Consider the following 20,103-nt stretch of genomic DNA (forward strand, 5'->3'; position numbering starts at 1 on the left):
TTTGCTTAAGATAACTGGCTAATAGAACTTACTCTCCTCTGTTTCTAAAGCCATTACCTGAAAATGGAATAGCTTGGCAGCTTCTAAGTACAGATTCATCAGAGCTGTATCCACTGTTACGGAAATGTCCCAATTTTCATTTTCTAAATTTCAGTTAACCTAAGCCAGGAGGGATGTATCTCCTATTCTGCCATAATCCAGTTATGATACAGAGATTAAAAGCTAGAAAGGGGAGTAGCACTTCCATATAGAGCACTTAGTGTCCATTTCCCTAGTTGTAAAAGTTGCATGGTATAGTCTGCATTGTCAGTGCATCTGATACCTGCTGATCCAGAAGATTGCTATTTCTTGCAAGAGGTATTGGTATCATTCTTGCAAGAGCTGAATTGCTTCAGCTAGAGATTCGCCAACCTCTGTAGAGTACATGCAGCTTCTTATTGCAGTGATGCCAACTAATAAGGATGGAAAAGGAAGGTGAAAAATCAGCCTTGAGTAGTGTCATGTAAATACTTGAGCAAGCAACATAAAAACTAATTAAGATAGTACCGCTTTCTTTATCTATTCCCATGTTAATTAACAAATGCTAAACATTTTTGCAAGTCTCCTAGCTAAACTCTCTCATCCATGTCTATCAGGCAATTATCAGAGTAAAGGTGTTTGATATTTCTCAGTTCTTTCCTCATGCAAAAAAGCCATTTAAGAATGTCCCTTGCAGTCAGCAAGACAGGCTTTATATTCAGTATAGCATCTTCACCAGCAAAGTACTAAAGTACTCAGATATATGAGATCACCTGCCTACTTCTTTACACCCTCTACATTTTCATGGAGACATTTCCCAGAAGCATGTGCTTTGATCTAAACCTATGGAATGGAGATCTCAAAATAATGTGAAAAATAAGGCACCATATTTTTGGAGCTAGAGATAAGTTTTATCCTAAACTTAGAACTACCTTTTTTTTGTGAATGAATAATATGAAGACTCTGTTTCAGTTCCAGCATTAAAAACGCTGTCAGAAGAGCTCCAGGCAACCTCATGAATTCCTTCCATAAGCTTATACTAGATTTGCTCTAGAGAGGAGCCACCACCCTTCCCCCTACTCCCCCTCAGCCGAACACAATTGCTCTCTCAGATCTAGGCTGAATTAAATGTTTAATTTGACTTGGAACATACTGTTTTGGTTTGGACAATTTTTAATAAAAGCAAGGGGCTGAATTCATGCAGTAACTTGTACGCTGTTCAGAGAGCAGGTGGTGCTGCCGCCTTTATGCTGCACAGCGCTGCAATTAGGAAACTTGTATGGCATGTGAGACATACAGATTCAAGTCATCTCTGTCTGATTTGGATTAAGTATTTTTGAGTTGAAGTATTTCACCTCTACAGTGCATGCCGTAACTGGAGGAGTATAAATTAGAGGTTTTGCCTCAGCAGGCTGTGTGGCCTATTAGGCTATCCACTTGAAAGGCTTATATGGTTGGCTCTACCCCTGGCACATCATCAATATGAAATCCCTTTCCTGCTCCTGCGTAAAGTTATGCACAAAACTCACTCCAGAAAACAGATGAGAACTATTCAGAAAGCACGGAGCAGGACAAAGGCTGCACTAAGTGTTCTGGTTGGACATCTCACTCTGATGGGTCTGGTACTCTGTGCTGGGTCTCTTACGGGGAGAGTCTGAGGAATTAGAATGCTTTGTTTCGTTTGGTATTTTACTAGCAGTGACATATGCCAGGTGTTTTACCTTATTCTCCATGACTAAAACTAAGAATAGAATTCAGCATGCTTTTTAAAGATCCTTGATTCCTGTCAAAAAGCATGTTTTTTATATTCAAAGATGTAATCAGTATAGAACTTCAAAATACACTTGTTTATGGTGGATTCAACAAAGAATCGCTAACTTTCCATCAGAGACAATTCAGAATATATTTGTTCACTGTGAATCTTCATAAGTACTTGCTATATGAAGAATTACATTGTGTTTTTGTTTTTTTTTTGCTTTCACAGGCCTCATTGCATCATCATATCTCTGTAGCACAGACAGATGAGCTACTACCTGCCAGAAATTCTCAGCGAGTTCCTCACCCCCTTGACTCTAAAACTACATCAGATGTCTTGAGGTAATGTCTTTTAGGTTTTGTAGTGCTTCCATAAGGCTATGGGAGCTCTGGAACGAAATTTCAGAGGGACTTTTTCTTGGGTGTATCAACAGTTTACATCTCTGTTATGCTCTACACCTAAACGAAACAAAACAAAATATATATATAGCTCCTGTGACTACCAAAGAGCAGGACTTGGAGAGTTACTTCATCAATTTTTCATACTACTCTGCAAAGCTATGAAAAGCAATGACTTGTGCCTTAAAAAGTTTGCCTTCCAAAGATCATTCAGTTTAGCTGGCAGTCTAATCTGGCCTCTGTAAATAATCATTTTTACTCAACAAACCAAACAGAATTATCAAAGGAAATAGAGGTACTCTGCTGATACCCGCTATCTTAGCAGCTGGGGTATAAAGGGGACACTTCCCAAATCAATAGCATTGTGTATCTATCCTGTTGTAGAAGGTAACTTGAGGACTGGTTTCCTCTATGCCACCTGTTGGAGACTGAAAGTAGATCTGTTTTGTGACATAGCATGTAGGGTGGAACGCACCAGTGCGCAAACATGTAAATTTCTTCCAAGTAGAGAGTATTGGCAGAAAACATGAAAAACAATCTCCTTAACTCAATTTGGTGGTGTTATGTACCATTCTAGAACTGAATTTTAGTCCTCTTAGAGAGAGGATTGAGCTATCGCATCTTCACATTGAGTAAAAGGATGGTGCTCTTGGAGATAAACAGGGAAAGAAGGAGACAAAACAGACACATGTTAAGACAAAGGAAATTCAAATCAGACATAAGGAAAAACGTTTTTTACAAAAATTGTGATCAAATACCGCAACATTTCCCAGAGAGGCTGTGGAACCTCCATCCCGAGAGGTGTTCAAGATTCAAGGTTTCTAATACAGTAGTGGATTAAACTTGTAGAGGTGCCTTCCAGTGTAAATTAATCTATGATTCTGTAATCTCTGCTGTGTAATGGAGAAGGGCCTGGATTCAAACAGCATGGACCCAGTTCAAATAAGCTAAAAACAAAAATTACCCCCATGCCCTAAGGCACACACTCTGCTCAGTTTTCTACTTTGCCAATACCACCAGCATCAGTAGTCAGGCAGTCCTCACCACACGGCACCACCAGAACAAATCAGAGAGAAGTTGAAGTAAGTCTTTTAGAAAAAATGAACAGTAAAATTCCAATTTCATTTTCTCTGCATTTCTCTTCCACAGGTTTGTTTTGGAGCAGTATAATGCACTGTCCTGGCTTACGTGTAACCCTGCCACTCAGGATCGCAGCTCCTGCCTTCCTGTCCACTTTGTGGTGCTCACCCAGCTGTACAATGCCATCATGAACATACTCTAATAGATAGAAAAGCACTTGTTCTTCTGGCTTATTCTCCCCTCAACCTGAGAAACGTGCCACAGTCTGCAAAGATCACAATTTTGCTTCTCTTCAGACCAGTCCTGTGCTGTGCTTCTGTTCCTCCAAAAGCACATGTGAATTCTGCAGTGTTGAAAAGTAAAACACCCATTAACATCTCTGGCAGCTTCAGTCCAATTTCTGGGAACATCCAAGAACAGTGAACACAGAGTAACCTCAAGCCAGTGTTAGTTTGGTGGCCCAGTAACTACTGGTCAGTCTGTGTTTTGTTTTTTTTTTAATATTATTTTATTTTTTTAAGGAAGACTACAGTATCTTTTTGGATTAAGAACTCTGCTAAACAGCTATAAGCAGTTTCAGCCCTGCGAGTAAATACATCTTGTAGTGACCAGTTTGGGTTGTCCAAAAGCTATTTGTTGTTTGATCATCATAAACTGGGACTAGGCAGGAAAAAAACAAACATGCAGTTGTGGTCTCGTATAAATATTGCAGTTTTCTGTCTACCTGGAGTTCCTGTCAGAGTGGATTGGGATGAATGCATGCATTTGTTACCTGTCCATGTAGATATGAATGGTCTGGAGATATTTTATTTATTTTTAGGTTTGGGGAGGGGAGGGATTAAATTATAAAGGACCAGGAACAGTTGAATATCTTAAAAATCCAGCTCCGTTCCACTCACTGTAGGGTTATTTATCTACGTACCTCTCACTCTTCTGACCTAGAAATCAAAATGAAGCTAATAACAATCAAAAGTTCAAGTTGGGAAGAGGAGCATATCCTGGTGAGGATGTGCCTGTATTTTAAGGAATTCTCACCTGAATTTAGCCTGGTTAAAGCAAGAAAAGGCCAGTGTTTAATGAAGGATAACACTACCTAGTGGAAGAAGAGTAACTGAGAGGTAGGGAGGAAAAATACTTTAAAGCCCAATGTAAGGGCAAATGGAAAGTGGTAAATTAATCTATTGTAGAGCTATGATTGAAATATATTTCCAATAAATTTAGTGATACTAGAAAACTATTTACTGAAACCCAAGTCGCCCTTTAATTCTGGGCAGACTCGTCCATGTACATATCCAAAAATATGGTTTTTGTTTACACTAAATCAGTTACAAATCTGGTGTATTTTTTCTGACTATAGGAATATTATTTCAAAGAAATAATTTTTAAAAATTATATCATTAAATTAGTACTTGAAGTTATACCACTGTGGTGGAAAAGTTACTTTGTTTAGTAAAATGATTGCCATTTCAAAGGTTAATGGCTAATTGAAGTATTTTTATGACTCCTTCATTCCAGGCTTCAAGGGGTTTATATTTAAACTCCATTTTCTAATGTTGTTGCACTGTGCAGCAGGCATGGACTGCCTTATATGAGGGGTCGGGCACTTTGATCAGGCTGTGTGACCTAGTTATCTATCTGTGGAGAAAAACCTACAAATTTTAAAGTTCTTCCAAAAGACTTTCATGTTCTGGTTAAAAAAAATGAAAATTCTATGATTTTAAAAAGTATTTTTCTTGAGATAATGTAACATTTAAAACAAATTATATAAAAATAAGAATTGCGTGTGTAATGAGAAGGTGAAGTCAGAGAAGTAACCTGTAAATGGATTATCTCATTCTCTGCACCAAACCTCCCATGTGGGTATCTTCTTTGCAATGTATAGGTTTAAAAAAAAAAAAAAATCTGATATCAAACCATTTGTATCTAATGTGTACAGTGTAAAATTGACTTTAAAAATATTGCAGTACTATTTTTTCTTAATCAGAAAAGAAAATTCTCAAGGCCTTTTGAAGAGCATAAAAAAATGAAGATTGTAAACTTGTATAAAAAATTTAACTTGGGGAGGAAAAATGTAAAGTAGACATTTGTAATCTTTTACCATTTGGGGGTTATTTGTTCCCAGGATCATCTGAACCTTGATTATTATTTTGTTTGTTCTTTTTAAATGGGCCATTTTTATCCAGGGGCATTTCTTCCCCAGAAACCTGGTTCTAAGCAAAAATTAAAAATAAAAAAGGGCAGCAAGGAGTAGTTTTCATCTGGTGTCTTTTATTTAATTTTTTTTAAGTTAAGAGAAGCTGGTGACATATTTATACGTTTTTGTGCAAAATAAATGAATGGCAATAGATTTTAAAGAAAAATCTTATGTACTTCAGTGTGAAAAGTTCTGTATAATATTTCCCTTAAATATGCATTATTTTACTTGTGAGTTTTTTACTGAATTAATCTGAAATGTACAAGCCCTGGCTTTCCTACAGAGTGAAGAAAGTTATTTTATTTTTTTTTTTATTTCTAACTTTGGAAATTCATGCCTAAATCGGAATTATTATTACAGTTGTTTGAGCTAAAGGGAGAGGGAGGGGGGGTGGGGAATGTCCAGCATGCTTGTATGTATATTTCAGAACCTTTTTTAAATGTAAAAGCTGTACATTTCTGGGGAGTTCTGAATTTCCTTTTTTTTTTTTTTTTCTCTGAGCATTTTGCAGTGAGCTTCTTTTATATATAGCCGACAATTTGAAAGAAAACAAAAAAAAATGTGAAGTTCATTTTAAATCTACAGTATATCGCTGGTACAATACACTAAAAAAGACTTTGATAAAAAGAAACAATAATAATAAAGACCTCCATTTTAAATGTCATTCATATATACCTTGTGGATGAGAGCTATATACTTTTACACACTTTTTTAGATGAATAAATTATTGAATTACTGAAACAATTGGTGGAGTTTTATTCTTACGAGTAGTTTCTTAACTCTGAAGTTTTAGCATTCCTAGTGAAGAAGGGTTTGCATTACAAGGTATAGATTCCACGTGATGTAAGTGGAACTGAAATTCATTTTAAAGTTTCTTTAATATTTATTTACTTTAGAACTACAGCTGCCTTCCATGAATTAACTCGGTGCCTGCTTGCCTTTTAGATTTGCTGCATGTTGATAAAGCTATGGCTTTGTCAGATGCCCTTTCACAGCACTAAGGCTTATTTTAATTTTAAAGTTCACAGTGCAACAGTACTTTTCTTTAAGATTGCTATCATGCAAAATAGAATAGTGATTCTATTTAGAATTATGCCTTTGGTAGAAGGAAATTGGTGCCACTGCTGTTAATGTTGAGATGAAGAGATTTAAAATTCTGCCAAATGGGGTGGGTGGAAGCAACCTTGGGTAATGTGGTGACACAGCAGCAGTAGCTGCTTTGTGTTAGCAACATTAATCATAAGAGCTTCACCAATTACAGATGAAATTTCTCTGTATACACCAGGTAAGTCTGTAATGGGAGATTTTAATGGCACATCAAAGTCTTGAAGCTCCTTCCCCCTGTAGCAGGATTACAGATAAGATAACTGAAGTGCAGTCAGCCCCAGACGAGAGGAATACAAAACCAGATTTGCCACTTGAGGTTGCTCACAGAAGCTGTACAATCTCCATCCTGGAGGTGCTGAAGCCTCAGCTGGACATGTCCCTGAGCAATGTCATCTAATTATACCTGGGATTTGTTTGGACAGTTAGTCCTCAGCAGCTCCCTTCCAAACTAAGACATTCCGTACTTAGCAGGTTCCTTTCTAAACACAGAAGTGCAAAATTTGACAAACAACTAGACCCAAGCCCTTTCCCAGTGCTACACTTCAAGAAGTTTGTATATAAAATGTGAGGTCTATTTTGCATCATCTCCTGTACGAACAGTTCTGGAAAAAAATAATCTTCAGATAACACATTTTTCTGTACTTAGATGACAAACCCGTGGCCTTGCTAATTACTTTTTAAATATCATATCCTGTGCTTTACTCTTAAATAATAAGAAAAACAAAAGCAATCTGCAACCTGCCCCCTAGTTTCTTGCCAGGTCTCTCTACACCATCAATTAGCCTGTACAGTTTATTAAGACAAACTGAGCCCACGTTCACAGCTCTTGCGACTGCATCGAGGAATTGCCAGTCAGTTTCAGGGCTGTTTTAATGATCAGTTGCGATTTCCTCTGTAGTTGCAGTTTCTAGCCTACATTAATTTTTGATGCATCTTATTTCTAAGTTTAATGTCATATACAAAAACAGTCCCATAGACTTCTAGTTGTTTTAATCTTTTACACTTAGAAATTTTTGTCTTTTCGTTCTCTTTACTATTGGTAAATTCTTAAAAAATTACATTGAGTTCACATGCATAGGCTCTTAGAGAAAGTTATACTTCCACTGAGTGCTGTAACTAGAGGGAGTTACTGCAGAGCAGTATTTTTTAAATGGAGCCTACTTTGTGGCTAATTCATTGGCTTTAGAAAAAAAAATAAAAATCTGCCAATCTAGTATGCTGTTCCCTGAGGACTGCAAGGAAGAATTGAATAAAAACATTAATCTCAGCTGGTTTGTAACAATAATGTAATATTTCTAACAAATTGATGTGTTTTTGTGGTGATGGATTCTTTAATACCAATGCAGAAAAGCTTTCTAAAGATTAGGCTGAAATTATTTTTTTCCCTAACTGCCATTTCTATTTTTAGTAAAATATCACAGCCACTTGAAAACAGTTTAAGCACATGTAGAAAGCATTGGAAGTCATGAAAGTAAACAATGAGGTTTATGTTCAGTCTCACCATTTTCAGTGGAAATGGAAACAGCCCTGAGATCCCCAAACAGGAAGTCTTTGGTCTTTAGCAACAAAGCTGTATTTATAAAATTATGCTGCTTCCACTTCCCTATTTTGAAACTGAACCTCAACACTGTAACAAATGTTTACGTCGGCTTATTTTATGCTTAGCTGACTATTTGCCTACCTGCCCAGCAGCAGTCCCATAAGGTTTTCCAGAGGATATATAAACCTCAGTGCTATTTTAACAAAATCTGAAATACTCTTCAAAATGATGGAACATGAAGATGGCCACTTCTCTGACAGGCCAGCTCTGGACGAACAGTGTGTCCCTGGCTGCCACCGGCTGCCACCAAACTTACCGCCTTTCCTCCAGCCGGGGTTAGGAGACCCTTCAGTGCACGCTGGCTCTCGCTGAGGTTCGAAGTGGGGACTTGGCAGCCAACAGGCAGGCTGATCAAGTGATAAGAATAAACAATATAGCTTATGTAAGTGATAGAAATATGAATTATGCTTTATATCTGTATAAGCATTACCTTTTTTTTTTTTTTTTCCTCCTTATTAGAACCCTTTTGAAATTATGACACCATTAAAGGAGAGAAAAAAAATCAAACATGAAACTGGTTAGTTCCAAGGCCCCTTGTAGAAAGCAAGCAGGGAAACTTACATCCAGACCTTCCTACACAGTCGTTCAACAAGGACGATGTACCTTCTGTTGTGCTGCAACAAGAACCAGGGGAAACTCCTGCTAGCCTTTGCTTGCTTCAGTGTGAGCCTGTAACATCCAGAGACTGCTTTACACAGAGGGTTACCATTACCAGGCTCTAGCCTCTGCTGTTAACACCTTCTCCACCCCCAGAAAAAGTCTCCTTTTGTAGTTGTTATGGTACCCAGCCACCTCTTCCATCCTTACATCCCATGAGCAGGTTTCTGTCCTATACACAGGCACCTTTTTCTGTTCAAGAGATGTTTCATTTCAGAAATACCTGCTTCTACAAGATAGTTGTCATTACAAATCAGTAACATCTAAAGTCACAGAGAGTGATACTCATTTCAGAAGGCTCATTTTAAAAGACATGTGCATGCCAGCAGAAAACTGGTCCAACCCACATGGTGACTACAACATGCCTAGGCCCTTCACAAATGAATTTTTTCTTACAAAGAAAACTAGACGTTTTTATCCTACCAGCCTAATGCTCCCTTTGTTTTTATTTAAATATTATGCTAACAAGAAAATGTCTAACTGGTATAGATCCAGGAAAAACCAACATTCTGAAGTGCATCATTGCTCCCTCACATTTTTTGAGATTTTCCTGCCAACAGATTCCAATATCCAGAGTCCCACTTAACAAAGGACCACACACACCTGCACAAAAAGCTCACAGGTTCCTGCAATTGTATAAAATCTAATCGCAGAGAATTAGGGAAAAAAAAAATCACGCTTATTTTTTAAACTTTGTAGTTGGATTAATACTTCAGAAAGTCTCTCTCTAAGCCAACCACTTCTGTCAGTTGTCTGTGACTTCCTGCAGTGACAGCTGTGGAGTGTCGCATCAATCACACCGATTAGATTCTCTGTGCAGGTGCTGTCTACAGTATTAAGAAGTTGAAGTCATGTCCCTTTTCTTCCAGCAGGGGTCACGTTTTGATGGCAAATAAAACTCCAGATTCCTAATGGGACTGGTTTAAAATAAATAAATAAATGAACTGCACGCATACACAGAGCTCGATCATTAAAGGTCAACCACGCGCACAGGTGCAGGTTCATTGGTCAAAGTGCTCCACCCCTACTTGTAATCAGGTTCAGTGGTAATTTCATTAGTGCCTGGGGAAAAGACAAGTACAAGAGAAGCAGGTGACGGGGTGAGGTGCGTATGGCAGGGAAAGGGAGGCTGTTAATCCCAGCAGGGTAATGACCCATAGAAGTGCTAAAAGAAAGGTGCTGGGAGCAACTCTCCTAGCTCCTGGGTTAAGCAGCATTTTGGAGCGAAAAGTAATTGCCCTTGTATTTCTTTCCTGCTTCAAAAGCTGGGAGCGTGTGGGGAAGGCATTCTGCTGCAATGACACACACTGGTGCACAATTGGATCGTCAAGCCATGGACGGGAGGCAGAAAAGAAACCTGAAGGGGAACCCTGATTAGGCAGGGTCCAAGCCTGGTCTCAGGGTGACTTTAAACATAAATAACAGGGAGTCTAAGTGGAAAACAACACACACATTGTAGCAGGCCTGTCGCAACAAGATCCATGTCGTGCTATAATGCAGAACAGTGACAGAGGCAGGATAGGCCACCCATCCTATGCTGCTGGCAGCAGAACTGGAGACTTTACCCCAACCATTCGCTCACCCTTCTGTTACCACTCTGTTGCTGGTTTATTTTTGATGTCAGGGCTTCTTAGCTAGAAAAATGTTACTTCCACTTAGAAGAATCAGTCTTCTAACACACTCAAGTAAACATACATTATTATTTCCACGGGTGCATTTTTGCACTGAAGTAGCAAAGCCTTCATTCTCTAAATAGTTTTAATCAGAAGAAAAATGTAGAGGGGAAAAAAAAAAAAAAAGAGAGAGAGACAAATTAGGGAGAAGGCTGAATTAAAATGTTTCAACCACTAACCTGAGAACACCTGTGTGTGGCAAGTGGCTCCATTCCACCAGCTGTGCGAGCCAGGCTCCATTTTCCCAGAACACCTCCACTTTTTAGTTCTGAAAGCAATTGGGATCACTTGGTCTTCTGTCTACACAGGCAACATAAACCCTTTCTTATAGTCTACAGATTTCTGATCATTGAGTAAAACTTAGGGTGACCTCTGTTACACTTGTAAGATTCTCGTCTGTAGGGCCCTCCATGGCAATTACTGTCTCACTGCTTTTCACACTTGTTGATCTCTGTTCTTTCTAAATACCACAGCATAAAAAAAAAACAGGGCCCAGCTAAAGAATATGCACATCCCTTTGCTTTAAAATAAGAAAGGGAAAAAAAAAGTTTCTAGTCAATGTGATTGCAAAGGATAACCTGAAAGCAAAATCTCAGTGCAACTGCAAGATTCATGAGCTGTTTTTCTTGTTTCATATGGCTTGAAAACTCCGTGTTTCAGTGCACAAAAGCAGAACTGCCAAGCTGCATCTTGTTCACTGCAGTCACCAGGCCACACGTCCACCTTCCTCTTGTGGTTCTACAGCCCCTCCTGCAACCCCACCTAGCCCTCTACCCACTCCTGCCTCTCCCCTTTGCTTTGACATCTAGCAGATAGCAGGGGAGTATTGTGCTCTGTTTGCTAGGCATTACCACCAAACCAGCCACCAGGGCAAGCACAAGGCAGCCCATAGCACCGACAGAGGTGAGGGGCACTGGCACATAGCATTAATGCCTAATCCCAGTATGCCTGAGGCCAAGCAGTTGTGGAATGGAGCTGCCATTCCAAGTTTTTGTGCAACTACGACCCACCATTTCAGCCTCCTGAACAATGTGTTTCCAGTTATTAAGTCCATGGTTATACAGAAGAACTGCTCCAGATTTAATAAGCAAGACATGCTAAAAGGATTGGGCAGACAAGAAAGATCAAAACCCTAATTCTAAAACTGCCATAATAGATGGATGATACTGGGCAAGCTGTTGGCTGTGTTATGCTTTGTCTGTGTAGCAGTCATAATGATATTGATACAACTGTCTGGATGTCAGACTCATTGGAAGTGAGAGACTCCTGGACAGAAGAACGCGGAGAATTAGTCTGCAAACTTCAGTCACTATTGTACTTTGATATAAAATCATTCAGGTAAATGAAAACTAAAACTTCCAGCAAAGACTTACAAAAAGATCCCAGAATGTTGAGTAAGGGGTAAATAAAATGGTAGAAGTGATTCAGTTTCAGAAAATGCATGGTAAGACACAGAAAACACATGGGTATAGAATCAGCTCTAAGCTAGGACACAACCTGAAGATATAACATAAATTAGGATGCAATATGCAAAAGGTCCCAAAGTCACTGCAGGTATTTCCACGGGAGGGGAAGTAGCACAATGCCTTTGGAAAACCAAATGGACTGTCATGACTGTAAAGGTGGGGAAGAGAGCGTAAAAGAAATCTAAATCCAACCCTAGCATACACACACTGCTCCCCTGTGGCTTCAGCTCTGCACACTCTTGTAGCCATCCAGTTCAGAAAGAACACAGTAGAACTACAAAGACAGGCGCAACAATAACAAATGTGACCAAAACCAAGGAACGCCCATAAAAAAGACTAAACACAATGGGGTCCTTCACCAAGAAAAAAAAAAAAAAAACAAAGAAGAAGAAGAAAAAAAAAGAGAGCTGTCTGAAGTTAAGGAAAGCCCAACAGGGCAAGGATCGTTCTCACAACACAAGCCCCAGAAGCATCCTGTAAAACCTGCAGAAGCCAGGACAGATGAGCTCTAGGGATGAGCCCCACTGAGGAGAAATCTCCCTCCTAAACTGGGTTTCTCCCGTCTTGTGAAACAAAGCCAAGACCAATCAGCCCCAGAACGACCACAGCACACCCAACAGCCACAGAGCCCACCAGCTCCACTCCCTCCTGCTTGTAGGGTGGCATCAAGCCCTGGGAAACTGCCTGCAGGGCAGGGGAAACCACTCTTACACCCCTTGACACACAGGGCTGACCTGAAGAGGCGCATGTCCTGAAGCTCCCAGGGCCCTGCGGAGGAAGAGGAGGCAGAGGGGATACCTCGGGGGGGCTCCATCTGCATCCTGCCCCCCAGCTCTGCCTGCGGCTGTCGGGGTGAGAGGCATGGGCGTTGCCGGAGCCGAGCGGGGCGCAGCTCAGTTCCATGCGGCTCCTCCACGGCGCAGGGCAGCGTGCCAGGTGGGAACCTCGGCCACTCCCGTGGTGAGGGCTTTCCTGCCAAAAACGGTTTCATCCTGGGCCATGATTCAAGCTGGAGTCTGGTAAAATCCAGAGAGCCACTGCTGCCTTTGTAGGGTGCTATCGGGCAGGTATCCACCTTCACTTCCCTCTTTTAGGTGTGTCGGTAGCTCCCCTGGCTGCGCTGCAGGTAGAGGTCTCTATTTTACATCAGGTTTTGATTAAAAACCGAGCTCTCCCCATTCCCAACCCAGCACGTCTAAGAAGCTTGGCTGAAATTGTAGCATCATTAACACCCCATCAATCCTGTGTGAAACATGCCCGTAGGCCAGCAGTGGGGAGGTGTCCCTCTGGAATCCAGCCCTGGCATGGATCAACGTCGTACGAGAGCCTGCACCCGGCCATTCAGGAGGATCTGCTGTGGGGAGAGGAGCTGGGGGAAGTAGTGAGCACCAGAAAATGCCGGTCAGAGCCCGACTGTCCATGACCATTGCGCTGGGTGGTGGAGGAACTCGGAGCAGAATACCCCATTTGCATTGGGAGCTTGCTCGTCTTTGACCAGAACAAAGCAGGTGAACCCTCAGTGCACTGCATGAGGAAACAAAGCTGAAGCTTCCAGCAGCAAACAAACATCAGCTGAAGAAGAAAAATAGGAATTCTTGCTACTAATCTGAGCAGGAAGCAGACTGGGCATTCAGCAGCTGGCCAAGCTACAGGCAAAAGCAGTACAGACCTGGGACAGGGAAGGAAGAACTTCAATAGGTCTGACATGTTCTTCCCATACCTTGTGGCAGCAAATCAGAGAATGGTAAAATCCAGGACATTTTTCTCTTAGCCCCAAGCTCTGATAGATAAAAATGCAGGCCATGAATGTGGTACATTCACAGTATGTCTGCAGTGCATTCAGGGCCTACACAAAAGTGAATGGCTATGCTTATCCAGCTGGGAACATCAGAGCTGCTGTGCATAATTTTCTTTATCAGCATGGACCAAATTCTGAACAGCTCCAAAAGGAGATGTGGGGATGCCACTGACCAGGTCAGCACAGAAGGAAGAGAGTTTCTTTCATGATAGTGCCTCATTGGCTCCTACACATCAAGCTGAACAAAGTTTACCTATTTCAGAGCTGTGAAGGACCGATGTGCTTGAAATCTTTAAGGTTGGAATTACTCATATGCTCCCTGACTTCAAAACTGCAAATAAATCAGAAGCGGGGGGAAAGAGGGGGCTGGTTAATGCCAGCCTCATGCCTCTCTCCCCCTCAAGGCCCAGGGATGCAGGCGTGGCATCTCTGGTCCAAAAGAAGCTCTTGCAGTTGTCTCTCATGCTTGTCTCTCAACAAATGGCCTCATTTTCCAAGAGGTTTTTATTCTGGCAGTACTTGGCCCTCAACACATATCAATTGATACGTAGTGCTTGTCGGGACACATTTGGACCAGTTCTGATTCTCTGCCCCTTTCTTCTTTCCCCTGCTTTCCAAATAGCTATCCAGGCCTGTTTACTTTGGCAACGCCTGCAAGAGAAAAAAAAAAAAAAGTCTCAATGAAAAGGAAAAATCCATTAGGAAAAGCCAGTTGAGTGCTAAAAGGCCCCTAATCAGTGGAAAGTTTAAAGAGCACCGCTCTGAGAGAGGCTGCGGTGCCTTTCCAACACCTTCACAGCAATGTGTGAGGCTATGACATGTCAAAGTGAAGCCCCAAACACAGGCACCGAGCCAGAAGGACTGGCTTCATTAGGGCTGAGGAGAGCCTGTATGTCCGGGAGGGTGGTGGGGAGGGACTTGCTCATGTAGAAACAACTGCATCGAAGCAAATAACTGCAATCAAATTCATAAGACTTCTTCTGGCTGGTTACAGGGCACAGCCTTGGCTATTCTTCCCAGTCAAATGTGAAATGACAGAGGCAGGCAAGAATTACAGGCTGCACCTTGACTGAAGCAGGAACTCAAATTTGAAGCACTAATGCAGGCCAAAGTAAGGGGATCTCTGCAAAGCCAGCTGGGGCAGAAAGGCAGGGCTAGAAGAGGATATTGTGCTGTGAAGAGAGAAATGTTGTCAAAACTGTTGTCTTTGATGTCTGAAGAAATAAATTCAGCCAATAGCTGGAGAAAACAGGAAATAGAATTCAGGCTAAATTAGAGACATCCAAGAAACACCTCCAGCTATTGATCCCAAAGCAAGAAAACTTTTTCCTCAAGCTATACAAGGTATCTGATGCTCCAGTTTCTAGGTAAAGTTATTTGGTTTGGCTTGCAGAACCCTCTCTATTTCAGACCACCGTTTTTCCAATCCATCATCTAACCTTTCACAAGTTCACCACATTACAGATTTCAAAGCATTGCACAGAAGTTAGTGAACTGGTCCTTTCAGTTTCCCCCAAAGGAGAGAAATGCATGTTTTTCTTTCAGGGAGCAATCAAAATACCTATAATGATTCTGCTGCTCTGTGTTTTTTTGAAACTTGATATGGCCACCACATTGTCATAGAAACAGTCAGAATTAGGCTCAGTCCCATCTCCTTCATCTGTATTCTTAACTCAGACACACGTTTAGCTTACAGAAAGTATCAGGCTACACCATGAAACATGTGTATGTTGCAGTCCTGAGGTGAGCTTACAGCTCAGGAAGATGTTCTCGAGATAACTGCATGTTGCCAGCTGAGCCACTTGTGTGCCCTCTACTAGCTTGTCTTCAACTCCAGGTAACACCTATATGCAGCCTAAATCACTGCCACGACGTCTTTCAGAACCCGTGCTATCTAGCTGCCGATCACTCCGTATAGCTACACAATATCCAGACATGGACAGCAGTACAGACCAGCCCTTATCCACATGCCAAAATAAGCACAGAGGTTGAGATTGCTGCAGGTGGAATATACTGTTGGAAGGTGCTTTGATTATTGAAACCAAAACCTTTAATTTTCCACAGAAGAAAACAAAAAAAAAAGATTGGGTGAAGGGCTTGGACTGGTGGCACAGTATGCTATTATGTGTGATCTCTTCTGCTGCTTGAGGTGGGGAATGAGAAATCAAATTTGACTATTTGAGACAGGCAGAAAGGAGACACCACAGAGGACGTTGTGGCACAACTCTTTGAGCTGTACTTTATAATTCACTACATATAAAGCCACTCAAGAGGTAGAAGTCCCCCTTTCTAAGACGCATTCAAAGTCAGGAGTTGTTCTGAATGGTAACAAACTGTATCCTCATCTGACCTATCTGGAAGCTTTCAACAAAGGGAACTTCAAAGTTGTGTACATTGTTTTGGGATATTTAAAATGTCTTATTCAATGTAAACTTCAAAAAACTATTTGTTTATACAGAAAAGGAAAAAGTGTAATCACTGCATTTTTTGTGCTCTTAGAAGTCTTCACATAACTAATAAAGGCATGGAATTTCAAAAAAAGTGTCTAACACATTACAACAATTTCATCACCAACTCCTAGTTAAGATCCATACAGCTTAGGCTGACTCAAGTGCAAAAAGCACAGTAAGAACTGAATTCTCCATCTAAAAATTAGAAAAAACAAGCTGATACGGAGGAATTAAAAATCAGCTATACCCTGAACCTTTTTATCATCTACAACACTCAGCTGAACAGAATGAGCAGGTGGAGATGGAATGTCTTTGAACTAAGAGATTACACTTTTTGGAACTGCTTTCCCCAGGAAAAAAAAAAAATAATAAGAATCTGGAAATATCTAGCATGCCATCTGGGCTTTCCCAAGAAATACTGTATTGGTGACAACGCGTAGATGTGTTCCTAGAGTAAAACATCCCAATCTAGACAAGGCTCAACCCACTTCAATTATCTACTTGTTAGAGAACATGATTCATTCAGTGTTTCCACCTGTCTGCTGTCAGCCGATTCTAAAATACCCTCTGGCCCTCCTGCTGACCAGTCCCATGTAGCTTTCAGGTACTCACACATGCATGCCCACAGGTGCATCTCTAAACATTTATCAGCTCTACAGGTATTATAAGGGGTCTTCTTGATTAGGCTGTGATTTTTCTGTTTGTTTGTGGGGTTGCTTTTGTTTTAGATGGTGTTTGGCATTTACAAGCAGTCTGTGCTTAAGGACCTACTATGGACCTCTGGATCTACTACTTAGCTGAAGTAGCCTACAAGGTAAGAATAATCATCATGTGCTGATAAGCTTTTCATGTATTTGTTGTTATATTAGTGTTTTTTTTTCTCTTTTAAGTAGCAAAGTGTTATGTGGTGGGCCTTGTGCCAGGGAAGGACGTATCAGGTCTGCTTTCTCACAGGGCACTAGCTGTACAAGGACTGTAAAATTAGATCAGGTTGCTAATAGCTTGTTGTTCCCTGGTTAGGAGCCTGGTTTAGGTTTAGGCCACTGTTGCATCCTTCTTAGCCTGCCTGGGTTTATTCTTCTGATGTAAAATCAAGTGTTTGTAGCGCAAGTCTTGGGCTCTTGGGGATTCTTAAAAATAATCTTTGGAATATGTGGAAATAAACAGGTTGTTCCTGTGCCCTCCAAGTTGCTTTGCCTATAAAACTATTTTTAAAAGTACTTAATAATCTCCTGGATTGACAGATAAAATTGTTTATGAAACCTCTCCCTGAATTCTGATGGAGGAATTGAGAAAGTAACTGAAGCTAATGCACTATATGCTATGCTGTTGGAAGTAATGTGACTTGGTGAGTGGTTTGTTGTCTAGACCTCTGCATAAGAAACTTCTTGCCTATCCTTACACATGCTCATGTCCTGCTCATTGTCTATTCATTCTCTCTGTTAACTGTGAATCCCTGTGTCTTCCGTTTAGCTACCATAAACGTGTTACATCCCTTCCTTCCTCAAGCTGACAAGCCTTCTGTTTGCCGGCTGCCTACCCTTGTACTTCAACGCTATTATTTAAGAGGTTTTTCAGATGTTTTGTCTGACTCTGACTGTTGTTCCTATGTGCTTGTCCAAATTACAAAAGGAAAGGTTGCAGGAACAGTTGGGAGAATGGCAGGGCATGTCACAGTTCAGTGAGTTGTCCTCCTCACATCTACAAGTTTTCTGCTGTTCCATCTCAGGTGGGAAAAAAGGGCTACCCAAAGAGGAGTATTTGGAGCTATCTGCTGTCAAAAACTTTTCATGTTGTCTGCTCTAGGACATATATCTGCTCCAATTGCATTGCAGTCATTTGACTGAATATTTAGGTTAGGTTTGAATTTGACTGTAGAAGTGGTCACACTTTGAGATGTGGTGTTTTTTAGCAGGCTGTGGAAACTGCTTCTAATCTTTCAGAAGGAACTGGAAAACTTTGGTTGGAAAAAGTCGGCATGGACATATTAAGAATGAGAGGTGTCTTGGATCACACCATGGACATCTAAATGGTGAATGTTTGTTAGTCCTTTATAACACCTTCCAGTCAAGATCCTAAAAGCAATCTGAAATGAAGGAATGATGGTCATGCACTTCAGTTCCAAACCAGCAATTATCTTAACCTCTCTGTGAGAAACTGATGCGTACAAATTGGAACTGCCTTGTTAAGAGCTTCTCAGGAAGTCTGAAAAGCCTATTCAACAGTGGTGACCAACCATAAATTCCATGACAAGAAGACTTCTGTCCTACCTGGCATCTCTTATAAGCCTGCCTTGCTTCTTTAGTCCTTGTTCCTACCAACTGTAGGCTCTCCAATTACCAGAAACCTGCAAAGCACTGAGTCTGAGATGCTTTATAGACTTAGAACCATATAAAAGAGTGTATGAAAGGAGCTAAATGGTTCTTAGAATTGTTTCTGATAGTATTTGGTAGAACTGAGTGGGGCTAAGTGTGTGTGTGTGGGAGGGAGGTAGGGAAAGGCTAGAAAGTAGGTGTTATATTTTTTTCCTAATTTTTAATTTTTTATCTTGAAGTTTCACTGTCAAACTTCTGTGTCTCTGACCAGGACCAAGGTTTTGTTCTCTCACCAGCTGGGAGTGGATAGTTATAGTCAGAGAACCATGGTCCCAGCAAGGTCTCCCAGCCAAGTTCAGATGAGAATCTGTCACTTTGCAGCAGTAAGAGTCTGGCAGACTGAACAATCTGTGGCTCGTGTACATCTTACGAAGACTGAGGGTCATAAAAGCTTATTCTAAATGGGCACTTTACCGACAGCGCTCACCTTTAATGGCCTTTTTGTGAAGTTGCAGCTTTGCTTTTAGGCCCTTTTTGCAATTCATCACTTAATCCATACACGCTACCTTGGCCAAGAGTTGGACAATGGGGACCACTGTGTCTGGCTTTCTTATGGAGCAGCCAGAGTGGCTTTTAACTAAAACAATGTATCTGCAGGACAAAAAAGGCATAATCACCTTGAATTCCCAACTGTTTCAAGTTAAGGCAGCTTTGCAGACATTGGTGTGTGCAATCAGTGAAATCAAAACTGAAGCCATAAGTATGGCAGAAAGGAGTAAGAATGTATGCATCTCTGCACACACAAAATACAGGGGAGAAAATGTACAAAGGAAAAAGGAAATGACTGTACATGTAACCAGGTCTGTAAAAAGACCTCTATTCTATGATATGAAATTTCTCTTGATTGAATGTGAGGGTATATTAGGCAAGGAAATTGTTACAGTCCTGAAATTAGCTGGTGGCCCTTCTAAAGGGCCTCTCAAAAATCATGCATCTCTTGGGACACATCAATCCTGTAATCCATTTGTCAGTTCCTTTTAGGAATTGGAGGTTAAGAGAGGGTAAAACTGATTCCCCACCTGTTGCCAGGTCTTCTAATGCTGCTGTACAAAGGAGAAGTGGTTTGCCCAGGAACATGTAAGCCTAGTATGCCTTGGCCAAAAAATGAATAGTCCAAACCCTGCTGAGACATCAGACAAAACTTGCTTAATTCTGTTATTAAAACAGTCTTGGATACAAATGGAACAAATGTATGCACAACCTTATCTTGGGGAAAGGGGGAGAACTCCTCCAGGCACTGAGGAAATATGTAACTTGCCTTCTGGCACTACTGGCAGTCTTGACAGAAGCCCTATCTATAGGAGCAGGTGTTCCACTGAAACCTCCTGTAATCTTGCATGTGCACCCTCTTTCTAGGATGCTCCCTACTGTAGGGGTAAGGAGACTTGATACAGAGCTAGACCGAGCTGCAGTTGTCAGTGGACTTCTGTGATGGAGAATGAACATCCACATTATCACAGTTTTTGCTAAGGAAGCCTAGTAATTTGCTATTCCCTAGTAGATCACCAAAACTTAAAACTACCTCTGACAA

At 41.0% G+C, this 20,103-nt stretch overlaps 1 protein-coding gene and 2 long non-coding RNA genes across 10 annotated transcripts in view; 2 read left to right on the top strand and 1 right to left on the bottom strand.

Moving 5' to 3' along the window:
* Window positions 1-6,190, top strand: part of MED13L (mediator complex subunit 13L) — a 211,577-nt gene extending 205,387 nt beyond the window's left edge. For all 5 annotated transcript variants that reach the window (XM_038187189.2, XM_027470033.3, XM_027470038.3 and 2 more), the window contains 2 exons: window positions 2,003-2,115; window positions 3,322-6,190. In XM_038187189.2, the coding sequence (XP_038043117.1) occupies window positions 2,003-2,115; window positions 3,322-3,454 (246 nt within the window). In that variant the 3' untranslated portion in view covers window positions 3,455-6,190. The remainder of the gene's footprint in view (window positions 1-2,002; window positions 2,116-3,321) is intronic.
* Window positions 1-20,103, bottom strand: part of LOC139998824 (uncharacterized) — a 74,737-nt gene that overhangs the window by 1,318 nt on the left and 53,316 nt on the right. For 2 of the 3 annotated variants that reach the window (XR_011803820.1, XR_011803818.1), the window contains 4 exons: window positions 10,663-14,398; window positions 8,715-8,822; window positions 8,410-8,500; window positions 323-452 (listed from right to left, as the gene is read on the bottom strand). This is a non-coding gene — a long non-coding RNA (uncharacterized lncRNA). The remainder of the gene's footprint in view (window positions 1-322; window positions 453-8,409; window positions 8,501-8,714; window positions 8,823-10,662; window positions 14,399-20,103) is intronic. The other variant, XR_011803819.1, reaches the window with a different exon arrangement.
* Window positions 16,801-20,103, top strand: part of LOC106015783 (uncharacterized) — a 121,977-nt gene continuing 118,674 nt past the window's right edge. The window contains exons 1-2 of one of the 2 annotated variants that reach the window (XR_011803821.1): window positions 16,801-17,011; window positions 18,110-18,609. This is a non-coding gene — a long non-coding RNA (uncharacterized lncRNA). Of the gene's footprint in view, window positions 17,012-18,109; window positions 18,610-20,103 lie in introns of those variants that run through there. The other variant, XR_002400253.4, reaches the window with a different exon arrangement.

The sequence above is a fragment of the Anas platyrhynchos genome, chromosome 16, assembly GCF_047663525.1.
Source record: "Anas platyrhynchos isolate ZD024472 breed Pekin duck chromosome 16, IASCAAS_PekinDuck_T2T, whole genome shotgun sequence".
Taxonomy (NCBI): domain Eukaryota; kingdom Metazoa; phylum Chordata; class Aves; order Anseriformes; family Anatidae; genus Anas; species Anas platyrhynchos.